Below are 15,138 nucleotides of genomic sequence, written 5' to 3'. Positions count from 1 at the left end.
TAGTACCACATTGAATAGGCTGCCAGATACATATCAAGGGTTTGCTACAACCCTTCGACTAGTGGCCATGGGTAATCCAGAGTCCAGAGCACTACTTTGATGAGTTAGTCACTTTGCATTTGCAGGAAGAGCAAAGTCGTGCTAATAGGCAAGCTACTATTCTTGATCATGCATTTGCTTGACAGCAGACAGAAAGGCAAGGCTTCCAAGCCTATGGGCAAGCCTAAATATGCGCCTAACGGTGGCAATTCCTCTAATGCATCTCAAAATATAGTAGATAAGTCAAAGAAGAAAAGATGCATGATAAGTCAAAGAAGAAAAGATGCATGAAATTTCAAAATGTAGGAAGCGCATTGCTTCGGAGAAAAAGAAAGCAGGATTAGCAGTCAATGCCTCACATGAAATTGAATCCCATGAGCTAGCAGATGCCTTACATGCACATGCTCTCCAGGATGATTGGGCATGGGCTGTCCATTGCTCGTTTGATCCCTCCAAAGTTGATGCATTCTTTACTAATAATGCTTCCTATGTTGTAAAAGGAATTGGAGATGTGCAGCTCACATCCATTTCAAGCCATCCCGTCACTTTGACAAATGTTCTTTTTGTGCCTGGAATTGAAGTCAACTTGATTTCAATTTCAGCAATTGCCACTTCAGGTTTCAGAGTGATATTTGATGGATACAGATGCTTAGCATATGATCTTCGTGATGACAATGCCATAGTTCTCACTAGCACTTTGCAAAAGGGGCTTTATCACCTTGATCATCACTCAGCTGCAATTTCTATTGAAGCATTTGCTATTTCAGATTCACAACTTGCTGAAACTCATCTTTGGCATGAGAGAATGGTCATCTCAATTGTAGAGCTCTTGCCAAGTTATATTCACAGGGCATGGCAAATGATGTACCTCAAACTCACACAGTTTCCAAACATGTGTGTGAGGGTTGTCTTTTGGGTAAGATGCATCGGTTTCCTTTTCAAAAGAATTGTCCAAAATCTCACAAAGGACATTGCAGCTAGTGCACAGCGATGTCTGTGGCCCAATGAGGACAAATGCCATTGGGGGGTACAAATATTTCATGACTCTAATTGATGACAAGATATTGCTGGGTATATGCTTTAAATGCCAAATTTGAAGTGTTCTCATGTTTTCAGAGGTGGTTGAATATGGTTGAGAATGAATTAGGATGCAAGCTTGTCACCCTCAACACAGATAGGGGGGGAGAGTATATGTCAAAGGAGTTTGATGCATTTTTGTCGTCACGGGGCATTGTTCACTCATGCACTACTCCTTACACTCCTCAGCATAATCTTGTTCTTGAAAGGAAGAACAGGTCCACTATGGAGATGGCCAGTTGCATGCTTAAGGCAAAGTCCTTGCCCAATAAATTTTGGTTTGATGCAGTGATGTGTGCCAACTATTTGCTGAATAGATCACCTACAAGGGCATTGAGGATTGCTACACCTTATGAAGCATGGAAAGGCAGGAAGCCTTCACTTTCACACATGAGAGTTTTTGGGTCTCTTGCATATGTTCATGTACCATCTCAGTTGAGACATAAGCTTGATGATAAGGCAATCAAATGCATATTTATTGGTTATAGCCAGGAGAGCAGAGGGTATCGGTTATACCAACCAAATACTGGGAAGATTATTGTTAGTAGAGATGTAATCTTTGCTGAACATTCGGCTTCTCCTCTTGTGGACTGCAAAGCTAAGCCAGAAGTTGACGTGTTTGATGCCTTTGACTCTTGGTTACCTCTGCTTCCCTTAGAGGGGGACTTTGACCAGCAACATGAGCCTCCTGCAGGCCCTCCAACAAGCAATGATCAGCCAGCACCCCATGCTGATTTGCAGGTTCCTCTTCGAGCACAAAATGATCCCACTATTCATGATGCAGTGGTTGAAGAAAGAGCTGTCAATAGATAGCAAAGACAAGTTCCTAGATGGCTTCTTGTCACATTGAGGGACAGCAAACAAGATCAACCTCTTGCTGACCGGACAAGATCAGGGAATAGACAGATGCATGGTCACTTTCTTGAGTTTGCACTCCTTGCTACAGCTTGCAATGAAGAGCCTTTGTGCCATAAAGATGCTTTTGACAGCAAAGAGTGGATGGATGCAATGAGAGCTGAGCTACAATCTATTGCCAAAAATGACACATGGGAATTAGTAGATCTCCCTCCCGGCAAGCATGCCATTGGTACCCGGTGGGTCTACAAATTAGAAAGGAAATCTGATGGCAGCATAGATCGACACAAAGCCCGTCTTGTTGCAAAAGGGTATGCCCAACAACAAGGCATTGACTTTGAGGAGACCTTTGCTCCCACTTCTAGGATTACTACTATTAGATGTGTCATTGCCATTGCAGCTCATCACCATTGGCAAGTGCACTAGCTTGACATCAAGACTGCCTTTCTTCATGGGGATCTGCAGGAAGAAGTTTATGTGACACAACCTCCTGGCTTTGAGGTTGTTGGCTTTGAAAACAAGGTATGCCGGCTGAGAAAAGCCCTTTATGGTTTGAAGCAGGCACCCAGGGCATGGTATGCTAAAATTCATGCACACTTGCTGTCCCTTGGTTTTCAGAATAGCCCCACAGAGCCCATTCTTTATGTCCGTGGGAGTGGATCTGATTTTTTAGTGCTGATTTTATATGTGGATGACATGCTGATCATGGGCCTTGATACTCAGCATATTGCAGCTTTCAAGGCTGATTTGCAGCAAGCTTTTGAAATGTGAGACATGGGGCAGCTGCACTATTATTTGGGCATTCAGTTTGCTCATGTTGAGGGGGGTATCATGATGTCACAGTCCAAGTATATTGGACAGCTCCTTGATCGTTTTCAATTTGAGGATTGCAAGCCAATCTCTACTCTAGTGGACCCTGGCTTCATATTTTCAGCTCATGATGGGAGTCCACCATGTGATATCACTCTTTACCAGCAAGCTGTTGGATGTCTCATTTACTTATGCCACACCAGACCTGACTTACAGTATGCAGTATCCTAGCTCAGCAGGTTCATGCACATGCCTAGTTCACAGCATTGGCAGGCAGTGAAGAGAGTCTTCATATATCTCAAAGGCACTCGGGATTTAGCCCTCTTCTATGGTGATCAGGGTTCACTTACCATGCATGCTTACACGGATAGTGACTGGGTAGGTTGTTTCGACACTTGAGTGTCACATACCGGCAATTGTTTTTTGCTTGGCAGTTCATGTATCTCTTGGCTCAGCAAGAAGCAACCAACAGTTGCCACATCTAGTTGTGAGGCTGAGTACAGGGCATCCTTCACTGTTACAGTAGAGTGTCACAGGGGCGTGAAATTCTAAGTACTTTAATGTACTACAAGACCGTGACAAGTCCAAGCATGGGCTTAATAATGTGTACTTAAATGCGGCATGGTGCCTAGCACATAAGCGTAATTAATCCCTAGGCCCAAAGGCATTCCAAGGAATTAAAAGAGTGGTTGTTGGGAAATGATGATGTGGCATCTTTAATGGGCCCCCTAGAGGGCCATGTACCTTCAGTGGCCCCCCTAGAGTTCCAGGTGGCTCTAGTGCCTTCTACATGCTCCTTTGCCATTCCTGGACATTCCTGGGCCTTCTAAACTTCACATGTGTGGTTTTCTCTCTCATCTTCTCCCTTTGTTGAGATTTTGGACTGGTTTTTCAGCCTCTTCAGCTGAATTCCGTTGTCTCCCCTTCGTAGTGATATGCTTTTCCCTCCGTGCGTTTGGTAGAACGGGCAGAGCTGAGCACTTCTTTTGCTGGTCGAATTTGCAAAAGTGGCTTTTTCTAGACCTTTTTGCTTCTACCGCCTCTTGGGCCTCTCCTCTTGCAAAGCTACAGCTTTCTGTTGAATTTCGAGTGGTCCCACGCGCTGGTTGACTGGTTTTTCTCAGTTTTGGAGGACTTTCCGGCGATGAAACTTCTCCAAAACCTTCTCAATGCATTCCTCTATGAAGCACGCTTCTTTTGAGCCCAAGAACTCCCATTTCTTCGCAACAGAAGTGCTTCTTTTCGCATTTTTCAGTGGAATTCTTGCTGGTCGGCTCTTGTAAATGCTCTTTCTTCATGCCTTTGCACTCCTCTTTGGCTGAGAAAGCAATTGGGCATTGGCTACTATGTCCTCTTGGCAATTGAGGACTTGGTTCGAGTTTTGAGGGCTTGGTGAGTTGTGATTTTGCTGCTGCAATTTCTTTTTGCCATAAGCTATTGGTTGGCCTCGTGTGCCGCCTCTTTCTTGGCTCACAGGTACCCAGGCAGTGCTACATGAGTCATTCATTCTTTGGTTGGGTACTTTGCTGATTTTATTTTGGAGCTTTGAAAAGCTTTGTGAATGCCATCTAGAAACCACTCAAAGAGAGTGCAGCTGGGGTGCAGTGTGATTGCATCTGGACAGCCAATGGAATTGCACTCGGAAAAGAGAATGCCTTTGGGTTGAGCCTATGGGTTAAGTGCACTTATGTGATGGTGTTCTATGCTTGAAAGCCTCGCGAAGGCTTAGTGAATTGGGGCTGCGTGCTCAGTTGCAGGGAAGACTCCCAGATGCAACTTGTAATCATTTCACTGTGAAATATAAAGAAATACCGAAAGGGGCGCCACGGTGTTTGAGGCCAATCGGGTGCACTTGTCTATGTTTGTTGAGCAGGGGCATTCTAGCCTCCATCTCTTTTTCAGTGGTTTTGTTTGTGAACAAATGGGTAAATACCAAATGGTGATCATGCAATGGTTAATGGTTGTGATATATGCTGTGAGCTGTAAATAAGGGCTGAAGTGATTAAAGGTTTAGTTTCACTGCCCTCTGAGTGATTAGAGGCCGATTTCATTGGTTCCATTGCCGGGATACCACACTCTCTTTCTCAAGAGGTGGGCCTCGGTAGTTTGGTGGAAGGATATCTTTGCTGCACTTTTTGATAGCTGAATATTACAACCATAAACATGGTGAGTACCCATGAGCAAGAGAGCTCCACAACTCCTCAAAGGAGAAGGCAGGAAAGCCTTAATGATCCAGCTAGTATACAGCTGCAGGGAGCACAACAAATGTCTTTTGAGCTGAAGCTACAATTGAGCTCAACGGTGATACCAGTTCTAGTAGTGAGTCAGATGATGCTACTATGTTGAATGCACAGCTTGCAAGTGCAGTGATTGCTTTGAATCAGCTGGCTCAAAATTTGGCTCAGATTGTGCAAACAAATGCCAAGAAGAAGAAGAAATCAAGAAAGCACAAGCACGGAAAGAGTGAGTACACACATGCATCAGCTTCTCATGGTGGAACGCACACTCATGCATCAGTTTCCCATGAGGGACAGCCATCAAAAATGACTCAGAAAGTGACTTCCAAGAGAGAGGAATCACCCAAAAGAGCACTTGAGAAAGAGGTACAAAAGGTACAGCCAGTGCAACAGTATGAGCAGCCAGCACAAGGCCTTGGTTTGGGTACTTCTACTCCTCAAAATAATAATGTGCAGTCCATAAATGTGGCTCAACCACCTCAGCCATATTTGAGGCAGCAACCTGAATATTTTGGTACAGATTCTATCTTTGATGCTATGTTGATTTCACCGCCAATTGGGCATAGAAAGCAAGCCATGTATGACAATGTGGGAATGCAGCCAGGCATGCAAGCCACAGCATATGCTCCCATGCCTAATGTTCAGCCAAGCATGGCTCTCCCTAGTGAAGGGAATGCTGCAAATGTACAGCCATCTTTGGGACAGCCAATATCAAATGTATATAAAGAATTTAAGGATGGTGGTTCTCATGTCAAGTTTGATACATATAATTGAGAATGCAAGGACAGCATATGCATGGATGTAGGAGAAGAATTTGGGCTTTATGGACAGTAAGAAAGAAGACAACAAAAGGGCTGCCAAACACCAGGATAAGGACATCAAATCTGAAAATAAAAATTGTGGCAAACGACTGTTTCAAAAGGGAGGAAAAGCCCAATTCAAAGCTGGTCAAAGGCGTGGACAGCCTAATAAACAGCCCCGTACCAAGTTATCTGATGAAGAGAAAAAGTCACTCATGGAGCAAAACAAATGTTTTATATGCAAAGGAGAGGGACACCGCTCTTATGATTGCCCATCCAAGAAAAGAGACAGGTCAGATGATGATAAGAATGGTGATAAACAGGCTGATCGGATGGGCAAAAGGCCTAAACCTTCCGCAGGACTTCTTCGAGATGTGATTGGGAGTTTGCCACATGCACATGATGAAGAGGAAACGAAAAAGACTGAGATGTGCAGAGCATGGGGAAAAATCAGAAATCAGAATTGTTTGTTTTTCTTTGATTCTGGGGCAAAGGCGAATTTCATAACTCCTGATATGGCAGGAAGGCTTGGCATCAAGCCTGAGGAAATGGGGCCATCCGGCATGTGTGATATGGCCAACCCTGAACTCAACACACCTGTCACTCCTATCATTGGCAAGTTGAGGATGCATATCCAGGGATATCAGGATGCAGAGGACTTCTACATTATGCCTTTGCCAGAGTGTGATGCTTTGCTTGGGATGCCTTGGATGTACAGGGTGGGGGCTGATGTGCAGATGAGAAACAAGAAGATTTCTTTTACTCATAGAGGCAAAAATCATGTACTTGATGTAAAGTTGAAAGGGGAGTCCATCCCTGTAGTTTCAGCTTCTTATATTTCCAATGTAATAAAGCGACATATTTCAGCGTACCTGATTTTTGTCAGGATTGTTTCTCAGATGCACTTCCTCAAGAATTACCTCCCAAGAGGTCGGAGGATCATCAAATTGATATAATTCTAGGAAGCTCACCGCCTAATATACCTACACGATAGAGTGTGTCTGGCTTCGACAGTTACTTACAGATCTTGGTATTCGCCAGAGATCCTCTACTATGGTCTACACTAACAGCCAGAGTGCTTTGGCCATTGCGCGTAATCCAGTGTTTCATGCGCGTACCAAGCACAACGAAGTTCGTTATCATTATGTTCGAGAGCGGTTGTCAGCATGAGACATAGAGTTGTCCTACCTATCCACAGAGAACAACATAGCAGATATGTTTACAAAGGCACTTCCTCGTCCCAAGTTCGAAGTCTTTCGACAGGCTTTACACTTGGTTCCCTTTGTTACATGATCTGGCATACCTTGTACATTCATAGGTGGCTATATCCTTTTGGATGAACATGTGCCACCATGACAAAAAAATACCAGGTATTTTGAGACGTTTCCAGAATACTTCAGCCCATACCATGGAGGGGGGTTTGTAGGCCATCTTCTCCTGGTCGTATTGATACCCTTTGGGCCTTGGTACGTGCCATGTAGCTTTAGTTATTGGCACTTAGGTCACCTAGTACTTTTAGTGTCTTATGACACCTAGTACTAGTGGTACCACTAGGATACTAGGTCCTAGGGTTTTGTTTTATAGTACTTTGTACTTTCATTTTCATACGAGTTGATGTGATGGCTTCCACTTCTTGCTCCACTCTTGCGCATCGTTTTGCTTCCGTGAGCCTACAATAGTTTGGCAAATATTGGCATGACATTGAAAAAGTGCAACTTTATTATGATTCTGAGACACTAGCATTATTCAACAGGATATTGGATATAACCCTACTCAAACCTCAGATGAGAAGTGAGTACGTGATTTTGATTTGAATTAGTTTCAGAGTTTACTCAAATCTAGAGCTAATTCTTCTCTATTTACTAGGCTTGGTAAATGTCTATATGAGGATGCTATAGATACTACTATTGGAATCTAACTTTGGATTGAGAAGTATAGTATGAGAATCATTGATTTGTTTTTACTACCTTGATTTATGCTTGCATACGTCTATTTTTAAGGGTGGGAGAATGTGTTGGAAAGGTCACCTCCCCATCTGTAAGCCCCCAAATGAGGAGAGCGTGGGGGAAGGAGACCTAGGGCAACACGTGCCCAGAAAAGAGACACATGGGCAGGATAAGACTGCCATTTGGGCGTGGACTAGATCCGCACAATAGGTGCCATTGTACGGTCCTGTATGGAGGCCAGCCAGGTGGCACAATGTTTGGCGCAGGCTATGGGCTTGGAAGAGGTGCTGTAGGACAAAGAAAAAGGCAGGGGTGGTGGCCATGGCAGGCTAGCCACACTAGCCTTAGACTGACCCAATGGAAGGGCCCAATATGGGCCAGGCAGCAGCCAAAAGGGCCTCAAAGGGCCTGGCCTTAACCTTATATAGGGCAGGAAGAGGCTGCAAAAAGTCAGCCAGATAGGCCAGCCCACAGCCCCATACATGGGGGTGAGTGGAGGAGCTGGCGCAGACAACAGGGGGGCAGGGCCCCCACTTAAATGAAGAGGGCACACAGCCCAAGATAAAGGGCTGGTGGGGGCGGGTTTTATGGCAGACTGGTCGGCTATTTCAAGGGGTCGCTGGGGCGGAGGTGTAGTGCCTCATTCACATGATCCAGCAGGTCCGCCATCAGAGGAGCAGCAGGAGCAGCTGTACACACAAAATGGAATCCAAGACACTTGGAAGTGCCTGACCTTTTATACCTAACTCAGACCTAACCACTAGGAGTTGCTGCAGACTGAGCTCATCGAGTCTGGACCTTGGCTGTCTTCTAGGGCAGCAAGGAGCTGAGATCTAGGCAAAGAGTCTACACACGCTCGAGGTGGAGCACGCTGGCTCAAGTTCTAGAGATATCCGGCAGCAGATAGTAGAAGTATGTGATGGTAAGATGAAAGGACCATGCTTTGGTGGAACTTTGGATCTCTCTCTCTTTGTATCGTGTCCATGGTTTTGGAGACGGAAATATATGTTCTTTTGCTCCTGGGCTATTCTATCAGTCTTCCGCTGTGCGTACCCTCTGCTGAATGATTTCTAACAGAATGTTATGTCCATAACCAAACTAGCTAGGGCCTAGGCGTCTAGACTAACCTAGGATCTTGGATTGGATCTAGGGTTAGTGAGACCAGAGGTAGCATGGATGAGGTTCAGATCCCGTGCATTGAGCTAGCCTACGAAGGGCTTTGCTAAATAGAGCTAGCCTATGAATGGCGTGGCTAATCCTAGCATAGCAGAGCTAAATAAGGCAAAGTGTAGCCCCAAAGAAAGTAAAGGCATGTAAGCTAAGTTTAGGACTCACTACTAAGGATAGCCAAGGCTTGGCCTATAAGTATGGGCCAGGGGCTCAGTATCAGGGCTCTAAGGAATAGATGTCCTTTGGACATAGACGTGCTGGCCAAGGAGCAACAGCTAGAGGAAGAGGCATGTGGTATCGGATGCATGTTTTGACATTGAGGCTGGCTGGCTTTGTGGAGGACTAGACCTAAGTCTTGGGGGTGGCTCAATGTACTAAGCCTATGGTTGGGAAGTGAGCTGCTAGCTCGAACCCTTATGGGTGTTTCTATGGTGCCATAGTCTAGCTCGAAGTTGTACCCATCCAAGATCAGTTGGTTACTACACTTGCTAGGGGATGTTCCAAGGTTCTTGCATTATCCAAGGTTTTTGTGCTATTTGCAATTGTGTTCCGCGATTGCTTACCTTCGTGGAGTTGGACTAGGGAACTGTGGGTTTGAGGACGTCTTTGACTTGTTCTTGAAGCGTCTCCATGGAAGTTGATGGAGCATTTGCATTGCCGATTGGGTGTAGGCCCACAATGGATGGATGAGAGGGGGTGTTGGGATATAGGAGTCATTTCCCCATTTGTAAGTTCCTAAATGAGGAGGGAAGAAAATAAATACTTGCCACAAAAAATAGACCACGATGTTCCTTCATCGACGATGAGGTTGTTACGTGGGGAGATGGAGGCATTTGTGTCTTACTATGGCACCTTCGACTATGCATTTTTATGCTACATGTTTATGTTTATGTGGACACGTGTTTAACACAAATTCACGTTTTGCCTACTGTGTTTCTATTATTTTGGATCGAGACTATGATGATAGACACCTTAAGCCTATTTGTACATAATGGAGTTATTTTTTGTTAGGAAATTGGCACCGTTAATCTATAGTTTGCACCAACTTTATAAAGTTATAGATTCCAGATTGATGTTCAGATCTATACCTTTGCATGGGGGTAAAAATTGTGGTTGGGTCCAAAGAGGGGGCAAAAGCCCTAAGGATCCAAGGTTGGGGCATTGGAATGAACCCCATAGAGGGGGCAAGGGGCAAATGAATTCCATGTTGGTCAATGGAGTTGACCACATGGAGGGCTTGGGGGCAAACTAAAGACAAAGAGGGAAATGAAAACGTGGGCTGCCACGTGGCATGCCCATGCAAACCATTGGCAAGGTTGCCTTGGGAACCACCTGGGCTGGCCGACGAACGACGAGGAAGAGGTATGGCGCGGGCTGAACCGTATGTGTGTATGGATGCTTCACAGGACATTAGCTTGACGTCGCGAATGCTTGGCTGCCCATGAAAGGCTTCTTTCCTTGGTGATGGGCTGTTGGGGAGAGCTGGTACAAATTTGATGGGCTGTTGGCCTGTGGTGGAGCGCACGTCCTGTGGACTAGTGACCTGTGCCAGACAACAGATCTCATACAAGCTGGTGGCTTGGAGGGAGCAACTAGTCTTAGACCCGGTCACTTGCAGGCTGCGACTTAGTTGGTGAGGGGCTGCTTAGCCCAAGTGCTTGTTGCTCGTCATGAGAGCTCTTGGTGAGAGCAGTAGGCTCCACGCGGGGGCTCGGGATCCTCCTAGTTGCAGCCGAGCCTGCTGGGGTCACAAGGCCTTAGCTTGGGTCACATGTGGATGGGGTGGGAGCTTGATTGGTCATGTTGGGCTCCGTTCTCTAGTGTCGAATTGACTTGCAGGGAGGGCTGGTCACTTTGGGCTCTACCCGTGGGTGGAGGACTGACTCGAAGGGCTGGTTGGACTCAAGGATTTGCTCACACGTACGTGCCACCGTGGAGGTTTGGCTGGCATAGAGGTACAACTTCCTAGAGTGGGTTGTACATAATAACTTCTCCCATAGGTACTGAACTGAGGCTTTCCTCATTTAGGAGGGTGGCACAGTTGGTGGTACTCCTCTTTCTTCAAGCCTCCTTTGATGCCGGCTGTGTATATATGCCTTCTTTCACTGTGGGACGCAGTTAAGTCGCCAAGCAAGCACTAGAGTTAGCTTTTGGGAGCTGTGTGGCCTAGTGTGACTGCTAGTAACGGTGAAACGCAACTTGTTTGCCAACATGAAACTACTTAATTAAAGCTTGCATGTAAGACTGTACTCCTATAACCAATTAACAAACTGAAGTGGATTGTCCCCTCTACAACTATTAGCAACCCTACCATGGGGCTCAAGATCATTCCTGTTGGACTAGCAAACCTACCACGAGGCTTCACTCATTGGATAAAGGATCATTTGCGAATAGGTACAAGTGCATGTAAATCCAAAGCTATCTTTGATTAGTCATCCTCCTTTGCTTGGTCAGCCTTCTTGTTGCAAAATCCTTAGCAAAGTGTCTAGGCTTGTCGTAGTGTTAGCATTCCTTCTACTTTTTCTTCTTGCTGTCACCATCTGAAGACTCACCATCATTTTTTGCGTTCATCTTTGCATCGCCGTTCAAGCTTTGTGCATTCTAAGTCGGGTGTTCCTATTTGGGAAGCCATTATTTTGTTTTCTGGTCATCACGAACTGTCGTATGAGAAGTTACTACTCATGCAGACAGCACTTTTGCCGCTTTTTTTGCACTCTCTTTTCCTCTTGTGCCCTAATTGTCCAAAATGCAGCAAATATGTGTTGTACTATGCTGAAGTCAGAAATCACAGAATCACAAAAAAGGCCCTTTAATGGGGGAAGAGCGCTCCTGTGCAAGAATATGCTGCTATGTTGACACCTACACCAAGGTGGGCAAGGGAGAGCAGCATACACATGCATGCAAGTAAGGTGGTTGAGAAGAAGCACATTCACTCGTGAAGATGTCCTTCATTTCCCATTTAACTCTAGTGTTAGCCTACGATTCAAAGACCTATTTCTAATATACCCTTGTCCTTTCTGCACCCTCTAGGACCTAGACACATTAATATCTTTATTAGCACTGGCTCTCCTAGAGATAGTGCTTTAGGATTGAGTTGAGTGGGAGTTTTGTGATTATTCTTAACTTTTAGGAATGTTTATTAGGAATTTCTAAAATTCTTAACCTCTACTTTTAGATGATTGTTGGCTTTTCAGCTTTTAGCTTGTGTGTGGCTATTAGCTTTTTAGCTTTTAGCTCGTGTGTGCTTTTTACTCCCCTCCAACATGGCTATAAATCAATTCAGGGGCTCCACTCTCCCTCCATGCTTGAGCTCTCCCTAGAACGATTGCCTTGGCTTCCTCCAGCTACAAGTCTTCAAGTCACTTCAAGCTTTCCGCTCGCTCATCCAGGCAAGGCGCTAAAGCCGATTCGCATGTTAACTACTGAAGCCGTTGCTTGAAAAAAAAAAAAAGCTATCCAGAAAGCTGTTCGCCATAAAAGTAGGTTCGCTGTAAAAAAAAATCCGTTTTCTTGTTGAAAGGGCTTTATGCCAACCACATGGGCTTTATGCCTGCCTAAGGGGCTTTATGTGTGCCGGTGAAGAGATTGTTGTCTACTGGATCTGTTTATACCTTTGGAAAGCTTAAAAAAACCCCAGAAAGTTGACGTCAAAACTTTGCAGGTATCATTCGTAAAACCTTGAAGGAAAAATAACGCTGATCTACCTTTTAGTTTTAAATTATAGTTTAAAAAAAAGGCAATGGCTTTGTAGTCAGTGTGAGAGCATGCAAATAACTATAGAACCTTGGAAAAGCCTAATGGATCTTGCGAGTCCTCAAAGCGTATTTTTTTCATTATTTCTTACTAAACAATTGACAATGTCTGAAGACCCGTAAAACCCACAAGTTGGAGCCAACCAAGTGCTTGCGTGCATACATGCATCCTTGTTAATACTTATTGGCGAAATTGCATTGTTTGTTGGTATCATTGTACCAACTTGGTCCTTGCTGGATAACTAGGGATGCTGCGACTTTCTGGCAGATATAGATAGCATGAAGGAGTGGAGACAATTGCACTCTCCATGCTGTTGCTGCTCCAGGAGGAGACACTCTACGATGGGAACGCCGCTGCTGACAAGAATTACGAGGCCGAGTGTAAGCATGGGAAAGGTATGCCACAGAAGAAGAAAGATGTCAAGGATTGTGAAATTCTGATGGGAAATTTAGGGCAAAGGCAAACTTGGACAAGAAGTGTCGATTTTCGGGGTTTGCCAAGCAAGGGCAATTTGGCCTCGAGGTCAAAAAGGGTGTCACCCACCCCCCAAAAAGGGAAAAAAAATTGTATGTGCTTTGGGTCTGATTTTCTCATCCTATGACACCGTTAGACGATGCAGTAGGTAGCCTCTTGATAACAGCATGGGGGAAAGAATCATGTATTGAGACTATCCTTTGGTGGTTGTGTTTGGCTCAACAAGCTAGGTGATTAACTACATTCTGTGCTTTTTTTTTGGGGAGGGGTGCACATGGGGTGAGAGACGGGGAGGGGGGGGGTTTATATTGGCATATGGAATTGAGGCCTTGGGAGAATGCTACTTTGATGCCCCGTATGTCTGCACTGTCTATTCTTGTTTGGAATTTATGAAGATGTATGCTGAACCAAATGCCTTTTTTGTAGAAGGTTAAAATGCTGTTGATCCTTGCACTGTCTGTTGTTTGGAAAGTATTAAGATTTGTGCTTGGAGAGCACTGCTAATGTACTTTTATAATTTGTTCCTTTCCCCCCCCCCAGAAAATCCAATGACTCCAGCTTCATTTGAGAAACATGGTGGCCGAGGATCATCAAGGAAGTGGAAGGATTCAATATGGGTTGTGTTGGGGGATCACAAAGTTCAGTTCTCAAAAGTGAAGGCTTTAGACGCTTGCTATCGCCGTTATAAGGCCTTGAACAGATTGAGATTAACAGAATCAAGTAGCATCAAGCAAGCATATCATCGTGATGAATTCGTGCAGTGTAAGAAATGTCTGAAGGAACGTCGGTTTAGGAGGAGAACTAAGGAAGAGTGCCTCCTTTACCATGATGCTTCACTGAATACAAATTGGGAATGCGCAAACTTTCTTCCTGCCGAGTACGTTTCTGGTCTTTTTGGTTCTTTTAACCATGTTGTCTTATCACAATGCAATTGTGAAAGGAAGGGTAACATCCAGCAGTATGCCAAAGGACTGGTGTAATTTAAAATAACACTAATACAGGTTTAATATTTAACGTGGTATAGTGTATGATAATGGCTGGCCAATGTTGCAGGTTACCAAAGAGCACCTTTTGAATCCAGTTTTAGTTTCATTCATTCTCTTAGAGGCATTCTCTTCAAACGAATTTCTCGAAATATATAATAGTCTTCTTATAAGCGCCGTTTTGGGGAGTGAAACTGTGGGGTAACTGCATGGCAATTCTGAAGGACTTTCAATTCTGCTGCAGGTCTCTTTCATGTCAAGATGATGAAGAGAGAGAGGTTAGACGGGCAACAAAAGGATGTATTCGATCACGGACCTGCGAGGGATGCATTGAATGTGTATGTTTAGGGTGCTTCATTTGCAGATTTGAAGACTGTACCTGCAGAATCTGTCAGGAATTCATGGCAAATAACACATAAAAGACCAGCATTACTCAAATCTATCCAGACATCGAGCTTCCTTTCCATGATGGCTCATATTGAGCTTGTAGTGCGATTCTTTACTAACCCAGCAGTGGAAGGTTGCAGGGAGCATCCTAGGATCTTTTTGCTCCTGTCACATAATTATCAACTCCATCTGCTGTATAGTGGGAAATTTTCCAATAAGCAGGCAGGGAGAGATTTGATAACCCCTTGTAAATTTTTAGAGGGCATCAATTTTGGTGTGAAGCTTCTTTACCTTGCAATACAAGGTGGTGTTGGCATCAAGCTTTTTTTGCAAACGTTGCTTGAAATCTGTATGTGCCGGAGCTTGGGTAAAGTTCGCCTTCTAATTTCATGTGGGGGAATTTATATATTTTGATCTAGATTCTCACGGATTATGCTTTGTTAATTGGATGTAATTGATTGAATCAGTAATATCCTTTTTGAAAATTAAGCCACCCTAATCATGCATGTTCTTGTTTAAGAGGTCACTTTTGGACAAGATAAGAGGTTTGATTCTGTAACTTTTTATTTGTTGTTTTCTCTATAAAGTGATTGCAAAAGACGGTATG

The 15,138-nt window shown here is 44.5% G+C and overlaps 1 protein-coding gene across 1 annotated transcript in view; it reads left to right on the top strand.

The window, feature by feature from the left end:
• LOC147889743 (uncharacterized) overlaps nt 1-14,882 on the top strand; it is a 43,543-nt gene extending 28,661 nt beyond the window's left edge. The window contains exons 5-6 of the mRNA XM_087391953.1: nt 13,702-14,038; nt 14,389-14,882. Of these exons, the coding sequence (XP_087248079.1) occupies nt 13,702-14,038; nt 14,389-14,563 (512 nt within the window). The 3' untranslated portion in view covers nt 14,564-14,882. The remainder of the gene's footprint in view (nt 1-13,701; nt 14,039-14,388) is intronic.
• Nucleotides 14,883-15,138: the final 256 nt, after the last annotated feature.

The sequence above is a fragment of the Dipteris shenzhenensis genome, chromosome 20 (genome assembly GCF_047967505.1).
Source record: "Dipteris shenzhenensis isolate YYH24624 ecotype China chromosome 20, Dip_SZ_1.0, whole genome shotgun sequence".
Classification (NCBI taxonomy): domain Eukaryota; kingdom Viridiplantae; phylum Streptophyta; class Polypodiopsida; order Gleicheniales; family Dipteridaceae; genus Dipteris; species Dipteris shenzhenensis.
Note: the sequence above shows the minus strand (reverse complement) of the source record. Positions and strands in the feature narration are given on the sequence as shown.